Source organism: Ambystoma mexicanum, chromosome 5p (assembly GCF_040938575.1).
Source record: "Ambystoma mexicanum isolate Mex_15411 chromosome 5p, UKY_AmexF1_1, whole genome shotgun sequence".
Lineage (NCBI taxonomy): Eukaryota > Metazoa > Chordata > Amphibia > Caudata > Ambystomatidae > Ambystoma > Ambystoma mexicanum.
In genome coordinates this window covers 295,698,141-295,725,160 of record NC_090930.1, presented here as the reverse complement: position 1 = coordinate 295,725,160, position 27,020 = coordinate 295,698,141, and the positions used below count along the sequence as shown (strand labels likewise).

At 45.2% G+C, this 27,020-nt stretch overlaps 1 protein-coding gene across 4 annotated transcripts in view; it reads right to left on the bottom strand.

The window, feature by feature from the left end:
• The window catches only part of NRK (Nik related kinase), a 1,461,188-nt gene that overhangs the window by 211,575 nt on the left and 1,222,593 nt on the right, over positions 1-27,020 (bottom strand). For all 4 annotated transcript variants that reach the window (XM_069612728.1, XM_069612727.1, XM_069612725.1 and 1 more), the window contains 3 exons: positions 15,826-15,969; positions 12,366-12,500; positions 1,559-1,659 (listed from right to left, as the gene is read on the bottom strand). In XM_069612728.1, the coding sequence (XP_069468829.1) occupies positions 1,559-1,659; positions 12,366-12,500; positions 15,826-15,969 (380 nt within the window). The remainder of the gene's footprint in view (positions 1-1,558; positions 1,660-12,365; positions 12,501-15,825; positions 15,970-27,020) is intronic.

Sequence of the window (27,020 nt, the reverse complement as noted above, 5' to 3'; positions counted from 1 at the left end):
AGTCAGTAGACAGCATGATGTGCATTGATATATAATGAATCTACGAATGTCACAGATCGTGTACGTACAGTATTTCAATTTTCTTAATTAGATACATGTGACAGTCAATGCAACAGACTTTGTCAGATAAGCAATTCGAATAATTTCTAAAGAGTTGATTTGAGACAGATAATGTCATGATTTTAGGAGTGTATTTTAGAGACTACTTACAAGTTTTTGATTTCAACATTCCAACACTTAAAATGTTTGTAAAAGTTTTGTATGAACTGAGAACAAATAAAAATAAATGTATTCCTTTTTGTATCAGAGGTGCAGAAGATTAAATGTCACCTCTGGCTGCAGTGACTTTGGGTCAAAGCCGTTGTCATGCATGTTCTTGTGTCCTTTGAACGTGCCCTTTGCCACTAAACAGCAGGCACGGCAGTTGTTGGGAGACTGGCGCCGCACTATGCTTTTGGCATGAAGCATACATGAAAGAGCGGGTGGTCTGACTAGCAAAAACCCTTTCAGAATCAGAATTACCTGCATCATTTTATAATTTATTAAAATTAATAACCCCGGGCTTTCACACCTTCGCTAGATGCCAATCTGTCACAGGCCCGGAACACGTCACCAGATTGCTCCGTCACTTTGATTCTATGCTGGCAAGCAATCATGGGAGTTGAAGTCCAAAACGTCTGGAGGGCAACACAATGAGTAACCATAGTCTAAAGTAACAGACTCATTAGTGTACTCACTGCATGTGCACCGCCTATTTCTGTGTGCACTCAACAAGTACATTGAGACCTCCATCTCATTTCAAAGTCATAATCGAGTTAATGCAGATCGGAGCACCTTTCAGTCACTGCTGGCCTGAGGTTTGGTGGGGTAAACTTCCTTGCCCAATCCACAGTGACTGCTAATTGCGGTAAGGGTAACTCATTAACCCTTTAACTGCCGGGCTATTATGCATTTCTATGCAAAAAGGACGAACATACTCGTCCCCAGCAATTCATGAATGAATTAATGAATGCATGTGTCTTTTTCTCCCAGGCGGATGAGCAGCTAAGTGAAGTGCTGTGGTCACTGAAAGACATTTGCAATCAATGGGCGTCATTACGAGTTTGGAGGTAGCCATGGTGCTATTAGCGCCATGGCTGCCTCCAAAGTCATGTCCGGGTCCGGGTTCCTTGAATGGGGACTTACCGGGTCATTCCAACCTTGGAGAACCCGGTAAGTCCCCATTCAAAATACCCATCCCCATTCCCATTCGAGCCCCCATACGGCTCAATGGGAATGGGGAGGGAGCTAATAACGGGCCTGTTGTTATCTCGCTGGTTTTACCAGCCGGCCTTAGCGGGACCCGCTAAGTGACATCGTAATGCAGCGGAAAGGGGTTAACGGCACCGGCATCCTTACCGGCACCGTTAACCCCTTACCGCCTACCTCGTAATGAGGCCAAATGAATGTCTAATCAGGGGGCATTTCAAGGGGAACACTTTTCCATTCGGCTCAGAACGCGCCCTGCAGATTAGTTTGCCAACATCACAGTTTATACAAACATACACAAATGCCTTACCTTAAAAGCCATGAATTTGTGATATGGTTTTGGAGCCCAGGCATAGACTTCAACCGAGTTCTTCAAAGCGATGACAAGGAATTTTATTCGTTCATATTTTACTGCAAAATAAAAAAGGCACGGTTCTTTATCATTTCTTTAGGGCAAATACGAGAACTACTCCTTCAGCATTATTTCACAGTATTTCACTATTTTCAATTTTATTTTACAAGGACATGTAGCGTCGGCTCCTGCTGTAACAGCTTCCGCTGCTATTTCGCTCAGTAATGTGAAAGGCTGCAAACTGCAAGGCTCCCTGTCTTTCATGAAATGGAGCCTTTTCATCATGTACAGCGTCAGCTGGGGAAATCACTGCACCTGTGTGAGGCAAAGCCCGAATGAAAAGCGTGTATGCAAAACACTCTGCATAAACTAATCCCGAGGCCGAGGTTGCATGTACAAGCTGTGCAAGCGGATGACTCCCAGGCCCAGAGCAGTTTATGGGATACTCCAGAATGTATGTATTTATTTGTTTCATTGTTCATTTATAACGCGCTTAATGCCAGGGAGTGGTTTCTGAGCGGGATCGGAATTGGAACCTGTGTTGTGCTGCGTTGCCTTGCTTCCAAGGTAAACGCGTTGCCTCTGAGGTATCCTTCCTCCCCTGGGGAGAAAACCCTGGGGTGCAGCCTCTGTTATGTGTTGTAACTGTTCATGCACGAAAAAACACTGGAGAGAAGGCATTTATATTACGGAGGATTCGCTGATGCCTTCTGCCTTGCCATGATAGGGAAGAGTGGTGGCAATAGGCACCGATTTAGATCCTGGCAGGAGGGGCATTCGGACTCATTCTGCCAATCCCACCAGCGCTATCTCCAGACTCCGAAACAAGAACAACTCTGGAAATCCTCAGGGCCGAGGTTGTTGCCAGGTCTGGAAAAAATGTGAGGCTATGCTAATGTCAGGACTCGGGGCGAGCTAGCCTTTTGGTTGTAGCCGCTGAGCTTCAATCCAGGGCTACAACCAAAAGACATGGGGGCTATAGCTCCTTACCCCCCACCCGCTTAGCAACACCTCTGCTCCTGGGTACACCCTAGTAGTCTTCCAGTACTACAATACATTCAAAACATCTGTTTAGAAAATGTAATTTCTCGTGTCAAAAAACTCTTATGCAATTAACTGTCTTGTGCAGTCCTTTAATATGTCCAGAGTGCTTTTTAAAATACAAAAGAAGGCAGATGTGGGTTTGCCTGTTGCCAATGCATTGCGGACTCAACAGCCCATCATCAGGGCAAAACCTGTCTCCTAAGTAACCAAGTTGACATTTCTTAATGTTGCCACTGGGTAGCCATTGCATCCCCCTGTGTATGAAAGTTCCAAAAGGATATTGCATGTCACGAGGAGTTTTGTGACTAAATGACAAGGTCATGAACTCCAAGGTGACTTCCAATATCCTTTTTATGTATGGTAGGGGCTATTTTATTCCTTATAATACGTGACCACACACTGAAAGTCACTTTAATACCTCGCCCCTTGCATAATATAAGAGATCCTCCATTTGCTGATCCCTATAATAAATAAAGAATCTTTTTGGATTTAAAAAAGCAAAAATGTAGCTCCTAATGTGTTGCAGAAAAATAGTTCAAGCAGTGCAATAAAACGTATCGAATTGTTTTTCATGTTTTCATTATGTGCTTTAAAATAAGTAATAAAATGCAGATTCTTGCTCACATGTGCTAAACTCCAGGCGTGCACAAAGTAAAAAGTAAACATTCTTCCATAATGAGTTCCATGTCGATTAATGTCTGTAAAGTGACACAGAAAACTATTCTGCAATCAAGGAATTTGAAACACTTTTCACAGCTTTAATTAAGGGCTGCAGTGACAGCTGGATTTCTCTCTGCTGGCTCACGCAGCAGGCGTCGTGACATCACAACTGACCTATAATAATTGATTGCAGAGCAGTCGTGATATCATTGTCTTATTACAGGTCAGTTCTGATGTCACAACTAATAAGAGCATTGGGCCTCATTACAACCCAGGCGTTAAGGGTTTACGGCGCCGTCGGCGCCGTTAACCCTTAACGCCTGATTACCATTTTAACGCCTGCTTTTAGCAGGCGTTAAAATGCAAGGTGCTAACCCGCCTTGGTGCTAATTACGGCACCGTAATTTACGGTGCCGTAATTAGCGCCTTCCCCACTCCCATTATGCCCTATGGGGCAAAAATAGGAATGGGGAAGGGTAAATGGGGAATGGGGATTTACCGCCCCACTCACCTTGGAATGGGGCGGTAAATCCGCCATCCACCATGGTGTAAACAGAGTTTACACCATGGTGGTAAAGTAGGGAACTTACCGCCTGGGTTGTAATGAGGCCCATTATTTCCAGGATTTTATTCAGATATTGCAGGCTGCCATGATTATATATATATGGGATACATTACTCACCGTAATCGTATTTCTGATGCTTGTATCTGGCCGACATCTAGTGGAAGCTCCGGAGCATTACAGTTTGTTTTTCGAAACTCGAAAATGAGCATCGAACATAGGGCGTGCCAGTAATACTATCCCTAGTGTGACGTCCACTGTACCCATGATCCCTCATGCGTGTAGGACCCTCGGATTGTATTTTTTCTGACATGAGGTAGCATGATGAGTAGCGTGAGTACAGAGTATCCAAGCAGATAAGATAGATAAGACTACAAGCATCCATGTGCCTTCTCTCTCTCTGTAATACTCCGGAGCTTCCACTAGATGTCGGCCTATGCAGAACATGTAAATCTAAGAACATACAAGCATCAGCAATATGATTACGGTGAGTAATGTATCCCTTCTGAGGCTGTGCAATCTTCTTAGATCACATGCTGTGCATAGATTAGCGAGCAGTGTTAGAAGAAGGAGGTGGGATGTGAGAAGGGTCATGAGCAAATAAATGTCTTAGAACCGCTTGTCCCACTTGAGTATCTGTCTTGGAATGATTGTCAATGCAGTAGTGCTGAGTAAAGGTGGGAATGGAGCTCCATGTAGCTGCTTTGCAAATGGTGTCAAGGGGTACATTTGCAATGAAAGTCAGAGTGGCCCCAGTGCCACTTGTAGAGTGGGCCCCTGGCGTAAAAGGCAGAGTTTTATCTGAAAGGGAGTAACACAGCTGGATACATTTGACTATCCATTTGGAGATGGCACCTTTAGAGACGCAATCTCCTTCTCTGCCTGTAGCTACAGAGACGAACAGTTGATCTGTCTTCCTTAGCGGTCTGGTCTTGTCTACGTAGTAGAGGACTGCTCTTCGCACATCTAGAGTGTGCAGTTTTACCTCAGCAGAGCTCTTGGGTTCTTGGAAGAAGGCCGGTAGCTAAATGGACTGGTTAACATGGAATTTTGAAATGAACTTCGGTGAGAACCTAGGGTGAGTTCATAGAACCAGTTTATCCTTATGAACAGTAAAGAAAGGATCCTGCACTGACAGAGCCTGTCAGAGCCTGAATTTCACTGAACCTTCTTATGGATGTAATGGCTACTAAGAAGGCGGTTTTATAGGTCAGGTGTTTGAGAGTGTTCAAAGGGGAGCCCATGAGTTTAGCAAGCACCACATTAAGGTCCCATCCTGGTGGTGGGTTAGAAATTGGAGGGTGGAGTCTCTTTACCCCTTCCATAAAGGCTTTAAGCACTGGCACTTTCCACCATGACACCTTGTTATGGGAGGTGTCATGGTGTACCTTGAGTGAATTAAATATCAACCCTGCGTCCAGCAGTTGGAGCATGTAGGTGACAATATTGGAAGGAGTGCAATCAACCGGGTTGATTTGTTTATTCTGGCACCAAATAACGAATCTCTTCCATTTATCAAAGTAACAGTGTCTTGTGTTTGGTTTCCTTGATTCTGTTAGGATATCCATACATCTCTGCGGTAGATTGAGATGGCCAAACTCTATGACTTCAGGAGCCATGCTGCCAAGTTCATCGAGCTGGGTTGAGGATGCACTGTTTGTCCTTCGTGCTGGGATGGTAGGTTGTGCTAGCACGGGAGTCTGATGGGTTCGCACACTGCCTGTTTGCGCAGTTGCGGGTACCATGGTTGTCTCACCCACATGGGAGCAACTAGGATGAGCGTCATTGATTCCCTGTGCATCTTGTTGACCACCTTCCTCAACAGAGGGGTTGGTGGAAAAGCATAGGCAAACATCCCCGACCAGTTCATCCATAGAGTGTTCCCCCTGGAGTCTGGCTGGGGGAACCTGGATGCGAATCCTGGGCATTGTCTGTTTTTGCTTGTGGCGAATAGGTCTATAGTGGGGAAACCCCACTGTGAGAAGAGGTCTCTTATGGCTTCTTTGTGTAGACACCATTAGTGCTCTTCCGGGAGGGGGTCTCTGCTCAAAGCGTCTGCTAGTGAATTGAGATCCCCTGGAACATGTTGAGATGACAGGTAAATGTTCCGTCTGAGTGCCCATTTCCAAATTTTCTGGGCAAGCTTGGACAGATTTGGTGAACGTGTCCCTCCATGTTTGTTTATGTAAAACATAGCTGTTGTGCTGTCTGTTAAGATCTGCACTGACAGGTTCAACAGGTGGGGTTCGAACACTCGAAGAGCTCTGAAAACTGCCAGAAGCTCTAGCAAATTTATGTGATTCTTGGCCACTGTGTGTGGCCAGAGACCCTGAGCGGTGTGGTGAAGGGGGTGTGCTCCCCACCCCGACAGGAACATGCCTGTAGTGACTACGGCCTGTATGTCCGGGTCGTAAAAGGGTTTCCCCTTTGACAGGTTCTCTCTTGTCCACCAGTGAAGACTCTGAACTAGAGTTGGCAAAACGACCACTAGATCGTTCCATTGACCACTTGCCTGAGACCACTGTTTCACCAGCCATTCCTGCATGGGTCGCAGGTGCGCGTGGGGAACCAGGTAAATACATGACGCCATCATGCCTAGCAAACACATCGCTTTGCGCACCCTTATCTGGCGACCGGGCTGATATTGAGGAATTTGCAGTATTATATTCCGAATTCTTTCCTCTGATGGAAAGGCCAACCCCTCTTGCATGTTTAGGACAGCTCCTAGGAACTGTTTCTCGTTGATAGAGAACCCCAATTCGAAGAGGAGGTTGATCGTTCTTTGGATGTTGGAACTGCAAATTACTGGGGTTTCACCCGTGATGAGCCAGTCGTCCAGGTAAGGGTACACTGGGATTGCCTCCCTGCGTAGGTGTGCCGCCGCCACCGCCAGTACCTTGGTGAATACCCTTGGAGCCGAGGCTATACCGAAGGGCAGCACCTTGAACTGGTAGTGCTGACTGTCCAACTTGAAGCGCAAGAATCTTCCGTGCACTGGGAACATGGAAATATGAAAATAGGCATCTTTCATGTCCAATGTTGCTATGTAATCTCCTCTTGGAGCGTAGTCATGCAAAATTTTTGGGGCTTGACATACTTGTTTGCAGGGCGTAAGTCTAATACTGGGCGCATTGTCAAAACTTTTTTTGGCACAAGGAAGTAAGTTGAATAAATACCCTTGTTTTCCTGGTTGCCCGGGACGAGTTCTATCGCGTCCCGTGCAAAAAGATTGACAATTTCCTCGAGGAGGATCTTTTGGTGGTCCAGGGAGTGTATTTTTTGTCTTGGAGGGTGGTTGCGGGGGTGCTCCAGCAGTTCGATGCAGTATCCCGCGGACACTGTGGAGAGCACCCATCTGTCTGAGGTGATCCCTTCCCATGCTTGGGTGAAGTTGGAAATGCGCCCCCCTACTGGGGATGCATGGGAAGGGACCCTGAGCGGAGCATCACTGTTTGCTGGGAGGCGTACCGCCTCTGCCTGGGCTGCCTCTCCCTCTAACGTGGACCCTCTTGTTACCTCTGTCATAACTTTGGGTACCTTGTTGGTTGCCACCCCACAATGTGCCCTGCCCCTGTGAGTAATTGGAACTCCTCTGGGAATTTTGTCCGTGTGAGCAGCAAAAATTATTATTATTCCCTGTTTGGTTCGTGGGTTTGTTGGTCAATTGTCCTAGGGACTTTAGGGTATCGTATTCATCCTTGGCAGTTTTGAGTGCCTCCTCTACCGCTTTGCCAAACAAGACATTCGGTTCCACCGGCATGTCGATAAGAGTAGCCTAGGTCTTGGGTTTAAACCCTGACTGTCTGAGCCAAGCGTGTCTCTTGATGACAGTGCTCTCTGTGATGAGCCGGCCTGCATTATCTGCGGCATCCAAGGTCACCTTTAGAATGCACCTGGACACCGATCTACCCTCCGGCGCAATCTGGGCTAACTGGCCTTTTAGTAGTTCAGGTGCAGAGGCGATGAGGGGTGCTACCTGTTCCCACTGGTGGCAATTATAGCTTGGCAGCAGAGTGGTGGTATTGGCGATTCTTGCCTGGTAAGCAGAAGTGGAGGCCACTTTCCTTCTTAGCCCATATATCCTCTTGCTCTCCTTGTCTGGGGGAGCTTCAGATAATGATAGAGGTGTCCCCGCTCTTTTCCTGGTGATAGTGACTACCAACGAGTCGGGCTTAAATTGGCCCCTTATATAAAGTGGGTCTGACTGGGCGGCCCTGAACAATTTTTCAATTCTGGGGTTCACAGCCCTAGAGAGATTAGGGTTGAGGAGGGAAGGGTAAATTCTGCGTTGGATGGACTTCAGAATTGGTATGGCTTGGGCAATGGGTTTCTTATCCCCCGTGATCTCTTCTGCAAAGTCCCTCTCTTCTTGCGCCCCTTGAGTGTCTATATGAAAGTGCTCTGCAGATCTAGCTAAGACCTCATTCAGTAGAGGCTGATTATCCACAGGTAAGTCAGTGACCGTTGGTTCTTTGTTAAGAGGTGAGTCTAGATTATAGACCTCTGCCTCGTCTTCCTCCTCCTCATCCTGGTCCTCGTCATCTCCGTAATAATCGACCCCCGCTTGGTCGTCTAGCATTTGTATGTCTGGGTCTTCAGCATACTGGTTGTAAGGTTGAATAGAGAATGGGTCTGAAATGAGGCCCTGAGCTGGAGTTTCATTATGAGGTCTCTTACTAGGACGCTGAGGGTCTTTGGATCGTGAAGGAGTAGAGTGACAGGGGTCCTCTGATAGCTCAGAAAATAATCAGGATTTTTTTCATAGAAATTAGCTAAAGAAGATATTCTTCTCATCACCCTGTCAATGTCGTTAGAGCTCCATTCCCAGGAACTGGGGATTACCACCTCCTGCTGAGGTTCCTCTCCTATTCCCATATCCTGTAGAGTGGGAGGGATAACTTTAGGCTTAGTGACAGGGTCAGGGGCCTTAGATTTATCCTTATCTGAGGACCTATGTTTGTCCTTCTGGACCTGGGGTGCAGATGTCGTCTCTGAAGACTTTTTCTGCTGTTTGTCCCCTTTACCCTGGGTAGAGGAGAGTTTCCCTGATGTTTTGACTCTTTCAGAATCTTTCGACGCCTGGTGCCGACATTCGGGGGTGTGTTGGCTAGGTGCCGTGTTTTTAGAGTGTGTGCATTGAGACTCGGAGGCAGAAGTGGCAAGTGCTGCCGGAGCCGTCTCTACGCGTGCTGCTTGGGGGTGGAGGTCGGATTCGTCTTCTGACGACCATACCTCCGTGACTTTGGGGAGCGAAGCACCCTTGGCAATCGTGGATGGTTGCCGTTTGTCGTGAGGCGATCTCGACCTGGAACGCCCAGAGGACACTGGTTCTGTGGACCGCTCTCTATGTGCCTCTTTCTTCTGAGCGCTTGACACACGTGTCGAGTCTCGGCTGGGGTTAGTGTGCTTAGATGCAATAGCATGGGTAGCGCTCGTGTTGCCGGGTGTGGTCCCCATAACTGCCCCGCCGGACAATCCTCCGAGGCTCGGGACTCACGCTTGGGTGTCTATCGACACCCCTGTGCCCTCGCCGTCCGAATCAGCGGCGTTGCTGCCATCACTGAAGGAACCCACCGCCTCCATGGCCTCGAGCTGCCTGGCGTAATGGGCCCAACGTTTAGTGGAGCGGTCCTTTAGTGTTTTAGCCTTAAAGAGCTTACACGCTCTGCAGTTAGCTTCGGGGTGATCCCTAGGCAAACAGAGATTACAGGTGTTATGCTTGTCAACCCAAGGAAACTTGCGGTTGTACTTGGGGCAGAATTTAAATGGAGTACTCTCCATATGTTACCTTATGGCAGCGGGCGAGTGTATGTAGGAAATAAAGGGAGTGTGATTATGTCCACCCCCTACTCTCCCTACTTGCAGGGCCCGAGGCCAGAGGCCTTCCGAGGCCCAAAGTCCGTCGTGCAGTCTCGACAGTTGTTCGTTCTTCGGACCGGCGTCGATCTTCGATCTCTTGACGTGGGATTGGAAGAACAGGGATTTTTAGATGAATTATGACAAAATGGCTGAAAGCCACGGAACTCCGAAACAATGCTTCCGACAAGTATGGTGGAAAAAACAATCTGAGGGTCCTACACGCGTGAGGGATCATGGGTGCAGTGGACGTCACACTAGGGATAGTATTACTGGCACGCCCTATGTTTGATGCCCATTTTCGAGTTTCGAAAAACAAACTGTAATACTCCGCAGCTTCCACTAGATGTCGGCCTTTGCACAGCATGTGATCTAAGCAGATTCCACAAGCCTCAGAAATACATATATATCTTCAATGACATTTGTGATGTCATCTTTGATGTCCTGGGTGTTAGTCTTAGCAGTGCACGGTGGTGGCGTGATTTTCGGTTGCTTAGCTTACCATAACTGGCAAATTTCTGGGGGTTTTCGGATTTACTTGTAACCATAACGTCCTATTAACAATGTTTTTTCATTGAATTTCATAGGTATTTATTAGTGCAATTTAACCATAACGTCCCTTTAACAAAGTGTTTTCATTGAATATATAAATATATATAATAACACATCCTAGAGCATCATTGCATGCTGGCCCTTTCCTCCTTTCTTAATGATCCTTTTCACTCCACTGTGTTTGGGGGAAGAGGTTTCCAATGCCTTCTTCCATCTCTTCACTGCCACCCGCTTCCTGAATCTTGTTAACTTGAGCATGGCAATCAACTTCTGCATTTTCCAGAAGAGCAAGTCAGATGGCAGCCTTTGGCTCCATCTTCAACCACAATGATGTCACCGGGAGTTATGGCACAGCAAGGGACATCACTAGATGTTAAATATGTGGAAGTGCTACACGCAAACGTCGCACAATCTGGAGCCTCCCCTTCGGTCAATGGGTGTTCTGAGTAGATGAACATGAAAACAGGTCTATGTGTGTCACACTTCATTTAAATGGAGTAGATCACAGCCTGAGGGGTCCACAAGAAAATGTAGCAAGAGCAGATAAGGACCATCTTTCTGGGAATTGATGAAGGCTTGATAGAAGCACTTTTGCCAGGCAGATTACAAGCACTGTCATGCAACTGTTTGCAGACACCAGTGGTGCTTGGGGGCGGTAATCCAGCATTGCTGGTATGGTGGAAGGGCGCACAACACCTGCCCACATACTGGGTTGGTTGTCTCTAAACAATGACAATGGAATCTTGCTCTCTACCATTACAAGACTAAATTGTCCGCTTTTGCCGATCAAATCAATCAAAATAGCTTCAATTTAGCTGTTTAGCCTATGGACATCTTCCATTGCAACGTTTTGGAAGAGGACAAGGGCTGTACCTACCCATCCCTCCACCAGGCTCTGCTGACAAGTTGTTGCACTACCTCCCTGCGAAACAAGAGACTGCAAAGAGAAGTAGAGAAGTAGAGATACACCACTAGTACTAACCCCCACCCTCACTATGCTGAGACCACAGGGCCAGCCCCCCCACCCGCACCACTGAAAAAGACCACTGTAATATGCTGTGTGAAATGAAAAAGTGTTCTTTTGCTCCAGTAGAGAACCCCAAGCCTCACACCTGAAGAACAACCTGTCCATATGTGTACACATGACTCATAGTTTGCAGACATTATATTGGTAGGGTGAGTTTATGTTAATGTTTGTGTGCTTATATCACGCCGAAAGCCCACAGGCATCAGTGCGCGTGAAACGCAAAAACAAAGACGGCTTATGATACAAACATTCAAAAGATTTCTGATGGTAATAAATTTAGACCATACTTCCAGAATGACAAAAAAAGTCAGAAAAAAAACCTTTTTAAACATATAGGTTTTAAGTTGACTCTATTTGTTTTCCAGCCGAAGGGACAAAGGCAGCTTGTGTATCGTTACAAATGAAGTATGCAAAAAGCATTATGTGCTTAAAATAGTTAAATTAGTTGCGTGCATCACTATCACAGAGGTAGGCATTAAAGATCTATGGCCATTTTTATGATCCCAAAATGCATCATAAAAGCCATTGATAGTGACAATACTACCTTATTTTGTGTGTTCATCATCGTCCAATGTGCTCTATTGGGAATTCTGGCATAGAATGTGGCCACAGCTTTTCAAAAGTGATTTACAGTGATAATACCTTTAAACCATGTAACACAATGTCAGTGTAAACAATGTCAGTGCCCGCAACCCTGGCACTAAAGCCTGCCTCTGCGACAGGCATGAGCATCATAATGTTACTGCCCACACACAGAGGTGGCTGGAACTTTAGCGTGCCAGGGGCCAGGCACCATTCCCTTTGTTTCTATGGTAGGTGTCATATGTACGAGTTTATTTAAACACGTCCACAGTACACCTAGCCTAGCGCACAGCATGCCTCTGCGACAGCACGATCAACATAATAAGCATTACTCATGAGGGGTGGCCCAGGCCGCTTTGAGAGCATGAGGCCCAGCATACGTGTTTTCAATAGGCTTGGAGGGGTGGGGGGGGTCTTCAGCAGGGCTCACAGGACAGCCTCCTAACGTTGTGTTATGCCACTGATAGTAGGGTAACACTTACCGACTTTGTAGTGTACGCAGCCTTCAAGCTCTCCCACAGAAACCCAGCCCTGCCGCTTCTCAACCTCTGGGTCGTTGCGCAGAATTTTGTTCCTCAGCCAGGACAGGTAATACACGCGCAGTTTATTCTTCTTGCCTGGAGTTCGGAACACAAGGAGAGTCAAACATTAACAGTACACTTCAGTTTCCAGAAGGTTTCGAAGGTGCTCTCTTGCAAGTAGAACACACGGTGTCGCCTTTCAAAACAGCACAGTGTATTTTTAAGAATCCGTGAATAAAATGTTGGCGCACGAAAGTCAGTCAGCTCCGATTGCGCCATTTGGGAAATAGGCTGCAGAAATGTAATGGACATAATCACGAACCAGAAGAATTGAGAAAATATCGCTTGAATGCCACTGAGGGGATGACAGCATTCTGAGTGACCCGTTTTAATGTCAGTAATCTGCTGTAAATGAGTGTTAGCTGGCGGTATCGGCCTATTGGCACAGCATCAGAGGTCTACATGTGACCCCCTTGTATGCATAAGGTCATCTTCTATTGTGTGGTCTTTTGGACGTTGCATCTAGAGACAGGCATCCTTACAGTGACCAGGGCTAAAGAGCGGGGACACAGGACTCTTCCTTAGGGCCTAGGACACACCAAGAGGTCTGCCAGAAAGAACCCCTATTTTAATTCACGTGAAGACCAGCCAGGCTGTTTACACTCGGGCACCATACTGGATGTTGATGAAGGCAGGGCAGAAAGGGCTAAAGGTCTGGTCTAGTGGCCAAGATGTCAGCTATGGTACCAAAGGATCTCAGCTGTTATTGTAGAGTTCCCCACCTTACCCAAATGGTGTGGTTGTGTGTAAATCAATGTATTTACCTGTGGTCCAGAAGTGCCAAAAATTGAAGCATTTGGAAACAAGCATCGGCAATGCCAATAGTTTTGGTGTTTGTACTTTACTGCATTTTAAAATTAGCATGAAGGGAAACAGCACAGGGAAGAAGCAATGACAGCATGGGAGGGATTGAAGGCCAGTGCTGGGCATTGAGGGAAGCACTATTTGGGGAGAAATAACAAATAAATGGCAACACGATAGGGAATACAAAAAACAATCCATGAAAGATAGGGCAGTAATAGTACACAGGAGCATTGTACAACATTTGAAGGAAGGAGTGGCAGTGCACAAGGGGGGGGAAAGAGTGACAGAGCAAATGGGGCAGGAGAGACAGCACAAGGGGAAGGAGCGACAGCACAAGGCAGAAGGAGCGACAGCACAAGGGGGAAGGAGTGACAGCGCAAGGGGGGAAGAAGCAACAGTACAAGGGGGAAAGGCGAGACAGAGCAAGGAGGAAGGAGAGAGCGAGCAAGCAGGAAGATGGGACAGAGCAATGGGAATGAGCATTGGAATAATGGGAAAAGGAGCGATAGAGCAAGGGTGGAATGAGTGACAGCGCCAGGGGGAAGGAGTGACAGTGCAAGGGGGAAGGAGCCACAGCACAAGGGGTAAGGAGAGACAGAGCAATGGGGTAAGGAGAGACAGAGCAAGCGGGAAGATGTGACAGAGCAATAATGGGGAAAGGAGCGACAGAGCAAAGGTGGAAGGATCGACTGAGTAGGGGAGGAATGTGCGACAGAGCAAGGGGGAAGGAGCAACAGAGCAAGGGGGAAGGAGCGACAGAACCAGGGGAAGGAGTGACAGCGCAAGGAAGGAGAGACAGCATAAGGGATACTGGCGACAGCACAATGGGCGTCGGCGCAAAGGATGAAGGTGCAACAGCACAAAAGGGACGGAGTGACAGTGCAAAAGGGGCAGAGCAACAGCACAAGGGGCGAGGAGGGACAGTGCAAGTGAGGGAGGAAGGACAGAGCAAAGGGGGAGGAGGTACAGCACAAAGTGGGGAGGAGGGCAGCACAAGTGGGGAGGAGGGACATCATAAGGGGGAAAGGAGCAACAGTGCGAGTGGGGAGTACATCGGCTGGTGGTATGTATAAATATAGCCTGGTCATAGAGGTCCTACATTGTAGTTTTGCTCTCAGTGGGGTTCATTTCTGGCCTGGTGCAGATGTCCTCAAAAGAAATCTAACATTTCTTCATAGCCACAGATGAGCCCATCCTGATACCCTCTTCACACATTGTATGCAATTGCACAAAGCAGCAACAAAAAGGGCATTTCTACTCATTTCAAAGTGCATCCCAAATTCAGAGACGGGATGTGCTTTGAAATGCTCATAAACCATGTTTCAGTTGGGAGCAGGGGGAATGAAAAATGCATATCCAGGTGATTTATGACCCTGTGTTGCTTTTTTGTCATTTCTTTCCATCCAACCGACATAGAAATGCTTCAAATATGTACACAACACACTAAGAGCACAAATGTTTTCCCAACAATTAAAATGTACAGCAGATATGAAAAGGCTGGGAACTGCACATTACATTGCATTACAAACATTTTGTGGCTTCCTACGAGGACCTCCGTTTGGAACTATTTTATTGGAGAGGTGCAGTACCACTGACAAAATACAGAGGTCCTCTTAGGTAATCTCTGATTTCTTGAGGACCTCTGTATGGCATTATTTTTTGGAGAGGTGCAGTACCGCAGTCAACATACAGAGGTCCTCTCAGATTTCTCATGAGACCAGCTGTATGCTGTCAGTGGTACTGCACCTCGACAGACATTGTTGCTTGTATTGTAACAGTGCCCAGAAAGGGAAACCTACCTGTAGTCCTTGGGCACTAGGAAAGTAGCCCAAATATATCCCACCAAACTCTGACTCCTAAAAGAAAGATCACTACACCGCCCCAGCTTTGAAATTGACGCACACACGTGACTGACATGTTACAGTACTCCTGATTGGGAGAAAATAAGTTAAACAAGCCATTATTGGAGTACATTGGCCTAAGGAAACAAGAAATAACATTTGGTGCGTTGGCAGATTATGCCACACCATTTCCAGTTGCCATACCAACCACAACGTTGTGTTTTTGGACCCTTTTTACTCTAACTCTCTTCTCTGTAGCAATGGTGTTGGTGATATTTTAGTGGCTGCCCAACCAAAATGTGCCAAAACCAAAAAGGGTACCCCTGCTACTAAGCACTGTATAAATCAGTTTCATGAATAGAAAAAGTGTCTGAAGAGTGTATCCTAGAGAACCTATTCACTGATTTTGGTAAGTTTCGGATATCACTGTCTTGTGCTCAATTACTACATTACTACCTCTAATGGTCTAAAATCTTCATAATGTATCACACCCTGCCAACCGGTCTGGGAACGCGTCCAGGGAAGACTTGATGAGGAGCGCTGCAGAAGGTGACATTAGACAGGTCCGCGGTCCTCAGCTACCACCACCGCCGCGCGGCTGCCGGAGCAGTTGTTTTGTATTGGCAATTGGCAGCCTTCTCCTGACCCAGAGCTTCTACCTCATTAGCCACTCACACTTCTGCAGTAGGTCAGACACATTTCGCGAGGTGGCCCACCTGAAATGGTGATTAGTACGTTCAGTCCCTCTAGCACGTCCATTTGATGGAATCGCCTTCGGCTGATCAGCGCGTACACCCTTCCCTGTCCACTTCTGTCCAGCAGCCACAGTCCATTTTCCGTCCCCACCAGCAAGTTCACACCTTTAATAAAAGCAGATATCTTAGTTGCAATAATGCTTTAGTAAACAATTAATATAAAAGGCTAATCTGTTATCCAGTACATAGAGAGGCAAATAAACATGTAGAACACATGGGCCTATAATGCACCATTTCAAACCACAAAGAGGCCAATTCAGGCCACTTTTATCGGGGTGTGGGTTCCACCTGGGAAAACACATAATTTGCGCACTTGTAAATTAAAGTGATTCATAGAAGTAACAAATGTGAACATCATGAACATCAATTGGGAACCACACATGCGATTGCATACACTAGGCCAGGGGTCTGCAACATGTGGTTCTCGAGATGTTTTAGACTGTGACTCCCATGATCCCTCACCATTGACTGTGCTGCCTGGGGCTTATGGGGTTTGTAGTCCAACGCAACTGGGGAGTGAAAGGCTGCAGGCCCTTGCTTGACTAGACAACTCTATGATTGAAGGACTGCGTAGAGGAGTGTCATGGAGGGGCGAGGAAGGTGCAATGCAATTGAGGTGAACACCCCCTCCCCCTGACCTTACTTAAGGCATTATGAGTATGGCCATAACGGGAAATATGTGTGATATTTAAATACATCGGCCCTCATTACGACCCAGGCGGTAAGGGGTTTACGCCGGCGTAAACTTCGCCGACCCTTACCGCCTGAGTACGAGTTCCCGTAGCGCCATGGTGATTTTAATGCCTGCTTTTTGCAGGCGTTAAAATCCATGGCGCTAAGGGACCTTGTTGTTAATTACGCCACCGTAATTTACGGTGGCGTAATTAACGCCTTCCCCACTCCCATTATGCCCTATGGGGCAAAAATGGGAATGGGGAAGGGTAAATGGGGATTGGGGACTTACCGCCCCGCCAAGGTCAGAATGGGGCGGTAAGTCCGCCAACCACCATGGCGGAGTTGGCAACTTAGCGCCATGGACCATGGTGCAAATAGCACCATGGTTCTCCGCCAAGGTCGTAATGAGGGCCATCCTCTTTTTAAAATATAGCCAAACAAAGAGTTAGGAATGTATGGGTTATTTATGGCATGTGATACATAGTAAGTACTGCATAGTTTAAGCACGGGTCATTTACCCCATGCAGCTCCCAATTCATAATTAGGTGGTATTTTATAAATAAGAGGTGTTTTGTAAAATGTGACCTTGTTTTCCTTTTAAATGTGCAAACGTTTTTCCTTGATTGAAAAATAAACTAAATGCACAATAAAAAAATAAAAAATAAGAAGTATTTAAAATACCACATGTTTTTACCGTTGGCACAATACTTATCATAAGCCCATTAGTGGTCATTCTCAAATACTTTGCATGTATCACCCACTTCTGAAAACATCTAAGTTACTCTTGAATAGTACAGCAGTAAAAGATGCGAATTGTTTCACACAAAGTCTCACTTGCACAGGATGTCTGTGTAAAGGAGAGACCGCTGTTGAAAATATTTGTATGCATGTGTAAAGTGTTTCAATAAAAGAACGCTAAATTCAACATACTCTTCTGGAGATACTCATGCATTCTGCATTCTGTACATTTTCCCTGTTTTCCTGAATTACATCAGATGAGTAAAACAGCGAATCCGCTGGGTAAGCCATACCACTAAACTAGAGTCTGCCCAGAGAATCTCCTCTCTCCTCTGCATGTCTATGTAGTCTGCGGTCTTTGACTCCGAGGATGTGTGGAACAAAGTAGGGTTATCCCAGAGACATAGGAAAACAACTATCAGTCCAAGAAAGATAGGGGTGTTGGGGTGGTTGAAAGGTATGCAGACACTTGATGGCAACATTTTCATACTAACTTGACAAGTGACCCATAGCAAGCGAAGAGTGACAGAAACCAATTTGGAGACTAAATTAGAAACTGTGGCCTCTCTACCAGGAATTACACCACCTAAAACCTGAGACTTTGATCAGGTTTCATATTTCCCCCCAAAACAGACCTTTCTCTCCAGGTACTCTCTCAGTCACTGAGCCCTTTATGAACCTGGGGTTGTGTTTTGATATGTTCTAGTTGAGGTTACTAGCATATGGAACACTGAACTCTTTTCTGAAATGCACCTCACAAATTGTGCTCTATGTTCTAAGCTCATCAGTTGGTGTTGTGGAGCTGAGAGGGGAGAGCTGTGCTGGGGGTCGTTGCCTCCATCTTAATAAATCTCGTTAAGCTTACCAGTGTGGCATCCTACGTCATATCAATGGCGATGAGGAAGCGTGAAGTGGATGACCCGCGGAGTATTGTCTGACACACTCTGCCGTGCTGTCTACAAGCCTGCTTCTTTTGACCGAGATCGTTTTCTCTGGTATGCCTACCCAGTCTGTGCGGCATTGCCCAGGAAGCCACCAGAGCCAACACAGAGCTGCGGAGGAGCTAGAAATTCAGCCGTGACTGTTGTGAGGGAGCCCATCGGGGCGAAGGTGAGTGAGGGTGATCGCTGAGCACCACCTCTGTGAGCGCTCCAGATTGACTGTGCACCATCAGCAGTGCGCGGAGTGTAGGGGAACACTTTGTCAGCATCAAGTCAAGCCAGCCAGCATTCTGCCCCAAAATGTCATGCGGCGCTGTGTTTGTATGCGCCTCTGTTGTTTGTTTTCGATGAAGAAGAGGAAGCCCAAGTGCCGAGGAGCATTCTCGTTTAAAAAAAAAGGACCCTATGCTGTGTCTGTGCGGCCAATGTGTGCATCTTAAGGTTGCCTTAGCAACACATCAACGCTTGCACAAGAGGCGACAAAGAGTGCATCTGCATATATGTTTATGTCGATTGCTGTTACAGCACAACACCAACAGAGGTTTTGTATGTGACTCTCTCTCAATATAAGCTCCCATTCAGTTGCACTTCTCTTAGGGCTGAACATCGTTCTCTGCAACGTGCTAATAGATAGCAGTGGAGATAAAGGGACAATGACACAGTGTTTAAGAAGTATATATATATTTAATATAGAAGCAACATGGTGATGCCGTGTGTGCCTAGTCCCACTACCTTTATGGCCTCTCCAAGTTCAGTTAAAGTAAAATGGGCCCAATGGAAAAAAATATATATCTATATTATATTAAGGCTGCTTGTGGAAATTCATTTTCAAATGATAGAAAACTCTCCCTCTTGATGCACTGTCTGGGTTATGACGGGCAACGCATGAATGATACACTCCCTCCATTGGTAGATAACGGCAGTGGTGAACCTGCCAACGAATTGGACATTGCTCTTCTCAAGTTGGATTTGCATTTTAACCCTTAAACAAGCACTATTTTGCAAAGATACTATTTTGTTGTACGGGTGCAAGACAAGAGCAAGGAGAGAGAGTGGAAGAGTTTGTGACAGGTCTTCGTCATCTTGCCCTATCGTGAACATTTTGAGATTTTTGTGATGAACACATTCCAGATCAATTTATGATCCACTGCAACAGTAACAAGATCAGAGAAGAATTGTGGTAAAAAGACAAATTTATATTGGATGAAGTATTGGACATTGCCAAGCGTGTGGAACACTCTATGGATTGTGTGGCCAAATTAACTGAGAATGTGAATAAGGAAACAAAGTTAGACATCCTGAAGTGGGAAACATCAGAAGAGAGTGAAGGAGAAGGTAGCAGCAAAAGGAAATGGGTACAATGCAAATTCCTGGTTGAAGGGCCAGAAAATGAAAGAACGTTTATGTTTCCACTGTGCTAACAACACACAATTTGCCGGATCAGTGTCATGCCCTGGACATAAAGTAATATGCTCGAAGTGCAAGAGAAAGGGACAATTCGCTAACTGTTGTAAGAGTTTCAGTTCAACCAAATAAAAGTGCTCTATGTGACAGAGGAGGAGGATCAAGGACCCTAGAGGGAGAAGGAGATTGTCACATAGAGAATATTACTGTCAATGTGGTGCAGGGTGTGGATGATGAAGAGTGTGAGCACCCTTATGCCCTGATATGTGTGAATGGCAAAGAAGTATCAATGGTGGCCGATTCCGGATTGAGGATATTGTACATGTCTAGAGAAGTGTTGGAACATGTAGTTGGTGGTGATGTGCGGAATTTGTTGAAGGTGGATGCGAGTCCTGGTGGGTACATTCTTGATAAGATTGAGTTATTGGGATATTTCAATACCCAATTTGAATTTAAAGGAATGGGTGTCCAAGGCAAGGTGTATGTAACAAGGAAAAGAGTGATGCTGCTAGGATGGCATCATCAAAAAAGTTTACAGATAAGACTAGATCCAAACACACATTTACAAATACTACATGTAAACTCCTCAGTGTGTGAGAAGTTCAGAAAAGTATTCTGGAAGGGTGTGGGCAAAATAAAGGAGTGAGGCACCACATTATTTTTAATAGAGGATGTGTTCCTGTAATGGCTAAATTGCATTCTGTTCCTTTGGTATTTAGGGACAGTGTAAAGAAAGAACTTGATCAATTGCTAAGTATGGGTATAATTAAGAAGGCAGGTGGTGTTTAATGGATTTCACCTTTGGTGGTTGTAAAGAAGCCATCTGGAGAATTGAGATTGTGTGTTCATCTCTGTGAACTTAATACATGTGTGGTGGTGGGAAGGCATCCCTTGCCCCATATGAATGCAATGGAAGCCATAATAGGGCCTGGAAAAGTATTGTCTAAGCTGGATATGGTGTCAGCATATCACTAGATAGAGGTGGAAGCGGGTGCAAGGAAAGTGACAGGCTTTACAGCACACAAGGGAATATTCCAATTTTGGAGGATGCCATTTGGCCTAGTGTCGGCATATTCCATCTTTCAAAAGGTGATGGATATGTGCTTTGCTTTCAGGATGATGTATTGGTATGTGGAGAGTCTGAAAGTGAATATGATATAATCCTGGAGCAAGTGTTGAAGATATTGGAACAGAGAGGTGTAACATTGAGAGAAGAGAAGTGTGTTTTCAAGAATAACTAAGTTGAATATTTGGGACACAAAGTATCAGAGGACGGTGTAAAGCCAAAAGGTGAAATAGTAGATGTGATAAAGTGGATCAAAAGGTCAGAATCCAAATGTGAATTGTACTCATTTCTAGGTATGATAGAGTTTTACCAGGAATTTGTAAAGAATTATGCGGATAAGGTGTCTGAGATGAGAAAGTTACTTAAGAAAGGAGAAGAATTAATTTGGAGTCAAAATTGTGAAAAGGAATTTTGTGCGATTAAAGAAGAAATGAATTTGGCACACGCTCTGAAAAGCTTTGACACACACAGAATAAATCTAATAAAGGTAGATGCTAGTTATAATGGTATAAGAGCTCTCTTCTATCGCAGATTAGGAAGAGTGCTCATGAGGAGACCATTACCCATGCCTCAAGGACTCTGAATGGCTCTAAAAATAATTATTCTGTCTTGGAAAAGGAGGCGTTCGCGTGCCATTGAGCTCCTGAGAAGTTCCGAAATTTTGTGTGGGGCACAGAGTTTGTTATAAGGATGGACCATAAACCCCTTAAATGTATCTTTTAATGTAAGGGTCTGTATAAGGTATCAAGATATGTAGCAAGTTGGGTGACAAGAATGCAAAGTTTGAAGTGCACATTATGCCTGGAAAAGAAAATATAATGGTGGACTCTCTTTCAAGGTTAGGTAGTCACAGTGAAGAGGGAAGGACTGTTCACATTTCAGAAATGGTCTTTGTGAACCATGAGGACATTGTAAGTATGAAAGAGTGGTTGGAGGATATGAATAATGTTGAGGTTTTGATGCGCATCAAAGGATTTGTAGAATTGGTGTGATCACATCAGGGTGATAGGGCCTTTTCGAAGGTGAGTAATTCATTGTGTATTGTTGATGGTTTGTTGTTTCGGTGGGAGCGCGCAGTTGTTCCTGTTTTGATTAGGAAGAAAAGAAAAATTTAGCAGAACAAGGGCATGTGGGGGTGTCACGGACCAAGGCGGTATTAAGAGGAGAATATTGGTGACCTTGGTTTGATAGAGATGTGGAAAGGAGGTTGGCATGTTGTGTTGGTTGTGCTAAAGTAGGTAAAGGGGAAGTTGCCAGAGAACAACCTGTGGTCGAGGTTGATATTCCCAGGACAATTTGGGGTGCTCTGGCAATAGACATTTTAGGTCCTGTGGAATTGGGAGGAGGTTATGGAACATACGTAATTGTTTTGATTGATTTACTATCCCGGTGGACAGCAAAAGAAATTGTGCATGACATTAATGAAGAGAGTATTGCTGAATTTTTCCAGGAGGTGTTTGCAAGAGAGAGTGTTCCTGGTAGCATTTGGACTGATAATGGAACACAGTTTACCGCAGGGTATGTTGTGCAGTATGTGAAGAGGTACAGAATAAAACACAAAAGATATACATTTTTTGCAGAGAAGAAGCCCTTTCTATAAAAGTAATACCCAATTCAAACAAATTGCACACATCAGTATACTTTTTGGTAAGGATAAAATGCTTTTATGTCTAAAACTTTCTAAAAGTGTCAAATCTAGATCAAGCAACACATGGTCAATTTCCAGGTGGTAAATTAAAGATGGGATAACTTCCCCTTCATAGAATTCTGTCACCGGAAGTATAGACAATATTCCACATCTATTATGGAAATGCTTAATTTGCAGCAGGAGATGAGATGCTTTATTCTTTAAATGGCTAATTAGAGACTTTGCACTATGTTGTGCAAAAATCTTAAAGCCAAGATATTTTAAGTCATTCAATATTTCCAATTTTTGGCCCATTAACCAGCAATTGTGTCTGATATATTCTTTGTGTGTCATGGCATTTTTGTACTTTGGATCAAGTGTAAAAGCAAACCTAAGTTCGATTAGGTGGTACACTGCCCTATGTTGGTATAGCCACACTGGATATGCTTTCTGTGGCATGGGACTTTTTACTGGTTGGGAATCCTTATATGGTAATAATAGAATATATTGATCCAGCCTGCATGGACATGCATGAGCACAGCCAGCATGAACATGTTTTATATACTAGCATGTTTTGTGGGCAAAGGCATTGTGAACATGAGTTGAAAAATAGACCTGTGCAATGTTGGTGATGTGCATCCATGTATGAGTGTTTTCATGCGCTACCACGCAAAACAGATTGCAAACTGTGCGACTTTTTACCCGGTTTTTCACAGAAAGTGCTTAAAATGCACCCTTTTAACCCATAAATATTTTCTGAGGGGGCGAACACCCCACAAACCCCCTTGTTTGGTTCGGGCTCCCTTGCCTGCGCTCGGTCGCTCCAGCATATTAGGGACCGGGATTTACACCTCTTCAGTCCAGTGACAAATCACTAGGCGCTACCGATTTGCAGTATGCATTTATTCACCTTTCAGAACAAGAAAACACAATTGGGCGACAAGACAGACAACAGCATGTTCGTCTCCTCTGTCAGATGAAGGCTGCAGCTGCAATCTATGTTAGGATTGTAGGTGAAGAAATAAGGAACCGTCCCGGTCTCGACAGAAACTGCTGCGCGGACCTTTAAAGCCAACGTCAAAAGTAAAAACATCTAATTTTCAGGCTCGCTTTCCTTCAGATTTACCGCAAGAAAAGTTTTACCACAGAGATCGCTCAGTGCTTTAAGTGTGCAAAAGCATACATGATCTTTCCAAGGTTTGACAAATGGTCTCTGGCATCATTGCATATGTACACAAGGGTAGGAATGTGAGTGGCATACAACACTACATATGCCCTAAATACATTTGTAGGCTGTATGATTGGCATAGGTTGGGCATTCAGAAACAGCCAGGGACATATTGGTTGGAAACCGAGTTGCTTCGGATGTAAACAAGGTTATCCAGGTAACCCATTCAATGATGCTTTGTTTTATTTTTCAAAGAGGACCCCATCAGTAATGTTTGTTGACTTTTTTATCGCATTGGCTTTAATGAGACTTTTGTGCCTTGAGAAATGTCAAGCTCCCGCAAGTTGTGGCTGCACGCATGCCTCAGATGGTGTAGGTCAGGCAATTATTCGAGCAGGTGGACAGCTTGTCTTGGGAAAAGGACAATTCTGTGCGCAGTGAGTTTGCTACCATCGGTCAGGGCCAACTCAGCCATTGATCCTACCCAGGTCAATACATTGAGTACCGTGAGTTAGTAATAATGGTGACACTGATTATCATGGCGCTTCCAAACTGGAAGAGTCTACAATGAAGAGCTATATAAAGCAACAAGTTATTATTATTATTATTATTATTACTATCATTACTATTATTTCATTCTACTTTAGTTGGGTGGTTTTGTCGTCGCCTCAGTTCCATGTCCATTTGTGCTACATGTACATTGTAAGTGCCATGCATCTAATGCGGCCTTTTAATGGGACTTATCAAAGTCTTAACTGCAGCCACTTTCTCATCTTCGACTTGTTATTATTATTTGCTTTTTGTTTTTTAGCCAGGTCCCCATGCAGCAAAATAATAATTGCCAGCATGCCCGCACACATAACAGATTAAAGCCATTTGTGGTTTGAGGAGCCTAGAACCAGCCAGCTGGTGGTGTGGACTCAACTCTACCCCGCTTCGTGCACAGCAGGTGAAGGTCATTGGTTTCCTATTCAGGGCCTTGTCGCTCATTTTCTTTCCTGAAGGGACATCTGCACTTTGCTCAGTCTTTCTTCAAAGACTCTTGGTACTTTAAGTAATATCTAGCATCTGAATGGGCAAGCTCGCATCGGCTATGCCGAACTTTCTTACGTCCATTTTCAGACAGATACTGCCATTGATCTAGAAAAGACTACACTATGCACTTTAAAAGGAAGTTTGGAAACAAAGGGATGTTGCACCTCATCAAAAATGCCTTTTTACCTGCCAAGCAATTTCAACTTTGGCGCTCAAGATATTTTGGACTACAACTCCCATCAGCCCTCGGTAGCATAATCAATGGTGAGGGATCACGGGAGTCATAGTCCATAACATCTGCAGAGACGCTTGTTGCAGACCACTGCGAAAGGGTTGTTTACAACTGCCAAGTGTCCATGCCATCACATCTTGCTCTACTAACCTCTTCATTACCAATGAGGCCTTCTCCGTTTTTAATATTTTATGTTTATAATAATATAGCTGTGCCCATACCCTTAAGAGCTGGAATCTTCAGTCCTGGTAAGGTGCTTAAAAATACCTCAATTTGAAAAGGTTGTACAGTAGCTCTGGTCAGTGTTTCTCAGCAATGCTTTCTTATGGGAATGAGAAAGCACAGTAGTAGTCTGGCAGAAATCGCAATGCTGTCTCACGGATGAGGATAAGGTACTGGCCACAGACAGGGCCAAGCGAAAATAAAGGCTTCAATGCACTACACACATTTTCTAATGAAGGTCCATCGTTGAGTGAGAATTCTTCACAAACACATGTACCAGCGGGTCTACAATGTTTACTCGAGGAAATTTGTTCGAGGCACATTTGCTTGATTTCTTTTTAACACATTTCAACGCAACGAAAATGCGGGGGTGACCCCCTGCAACCTCCCCCAAATCCCTCCTCACATTAGCAAATACCTAAACCTAACCCTGTCTATATTTGAAGCAAAATGCGTTAATAAAAGGTGAACAAATAGGCCTCGAACAACTGGGCCTGTAAGGAAATGGGCCATTTCCGTCCCAGACACTCTTCTCCAGGGATAACACAGGCTTTTCAGCACACAGGGTTTCTGCACAGGGGTCTCTAATGTCATGTCAGCTATCCAGAGAATGAGCCTGCCGTACTCCTGAAGCTCTTTATATCCCCAGAAGCCCCCTATTTGGGAATATTCCTACATAAAGGTGTGACACAATGACTACTATTGAGTAGTGGTTAAACTGCCTAGTCAGACCAGCATTACTACTAAACCAACAATCACCCCAATCATAAAGGTAAAATAGACACAGCCCAACAGGTATACCTCCTTTTATGGTAACGTGCTTGGAGCAGGCTATACTCTCATGGGGGCTCTGAAGTGAAAACAGTAGCAACCCAAACAGAAATAGTGCAAACTCCAAAATGAAAAAAAATGTCCAATCAAGGGTCTATACAATATATGTACTTTAAATAAATAATCCAAAAAAAAATAATTAACATCTCTGTGAAAAGAACACAGACAATTCAGAACCTGTAGAGAACAGCACTCTGGATACGGGAGCAGGTGTGATCAGGCAGTAAATGTCAGATATATCACTCAAAAAGATAATTTGAAGAAACGGTTAAAACTGGGGCTTGAACGTCACTGTGCTCTCTGAAAATGGACATGGGGTTGGGACCTCTCAACAGTACCTTGTTCTTGATCTGGTGGATAAGACCTCTCAAAAGTACCTCATTCTTGACCTTGGGTGGTTCAACAGCGCTGAAGTGGGCTTCTCTGGGCTGACTTGTGGTCAAACTGGGTTTGAGATGCGGTGAGCCACGTTGATCCAGTCGTTGAGTCGGTTTCAAGACCGGGTTTTGTGTGGCTTGCTATGACGTTTGAAGCAATGTGGTTCAAAGGGTCCAATAGTCTTGGGTCAGTGGTCGAGTCGGTTCGAGACGATGTTAGTACTGGGTTGATTTCATGTGTGACACTATGGTTTCTACCATTTCGAGTCGAGGTTCTAGTTGGGGTGAGGTGAAGTCCTGTTGGTTAGATGTGGTGCTAAAAGAGAAGCGAGTTGAACGCATTCACAGTGGTGAGCTGATGTTCAAAACAGAGCAATGATGAGTGCTGCTAGTCCAATGTGGGATGGAGCTGTTTCAAAGGTGCAGGCAAGCAGTTCAAAAGCATGAAGTGCCAAAAGCAGCACCACAGATCCTATCAACACAAAGGGTATCAAACATGGTCATGGTCGGTACAAAGCTGTGCAAACAGAATTCCAGCTGCTTCTGTGCTTTTGGGTGCTGGCAGTTTCAATCCAGACACTCCAGGAAAAGATGAGTCTTTCTTACTATGCTCTTCCAAGGGACTTGGACTGCGGCCTGCAGGAGTTCCTTCACCTCAAATGTGGAGCCTGGTTCCAGTGGCGCTGGCAGAGTGGCAGGCCTTCGTCCAAAAGTCTGTTCACCTCTACTGTGCCCTGAAGATTCTAAGGGGTCAGAGGTCTGCTTTGCCTTGGAAGCACAAGGGTACACCTCTATGCCATAGGACTGTACTCCCAGCAAGGCTCCAGAGATGTCTGATTT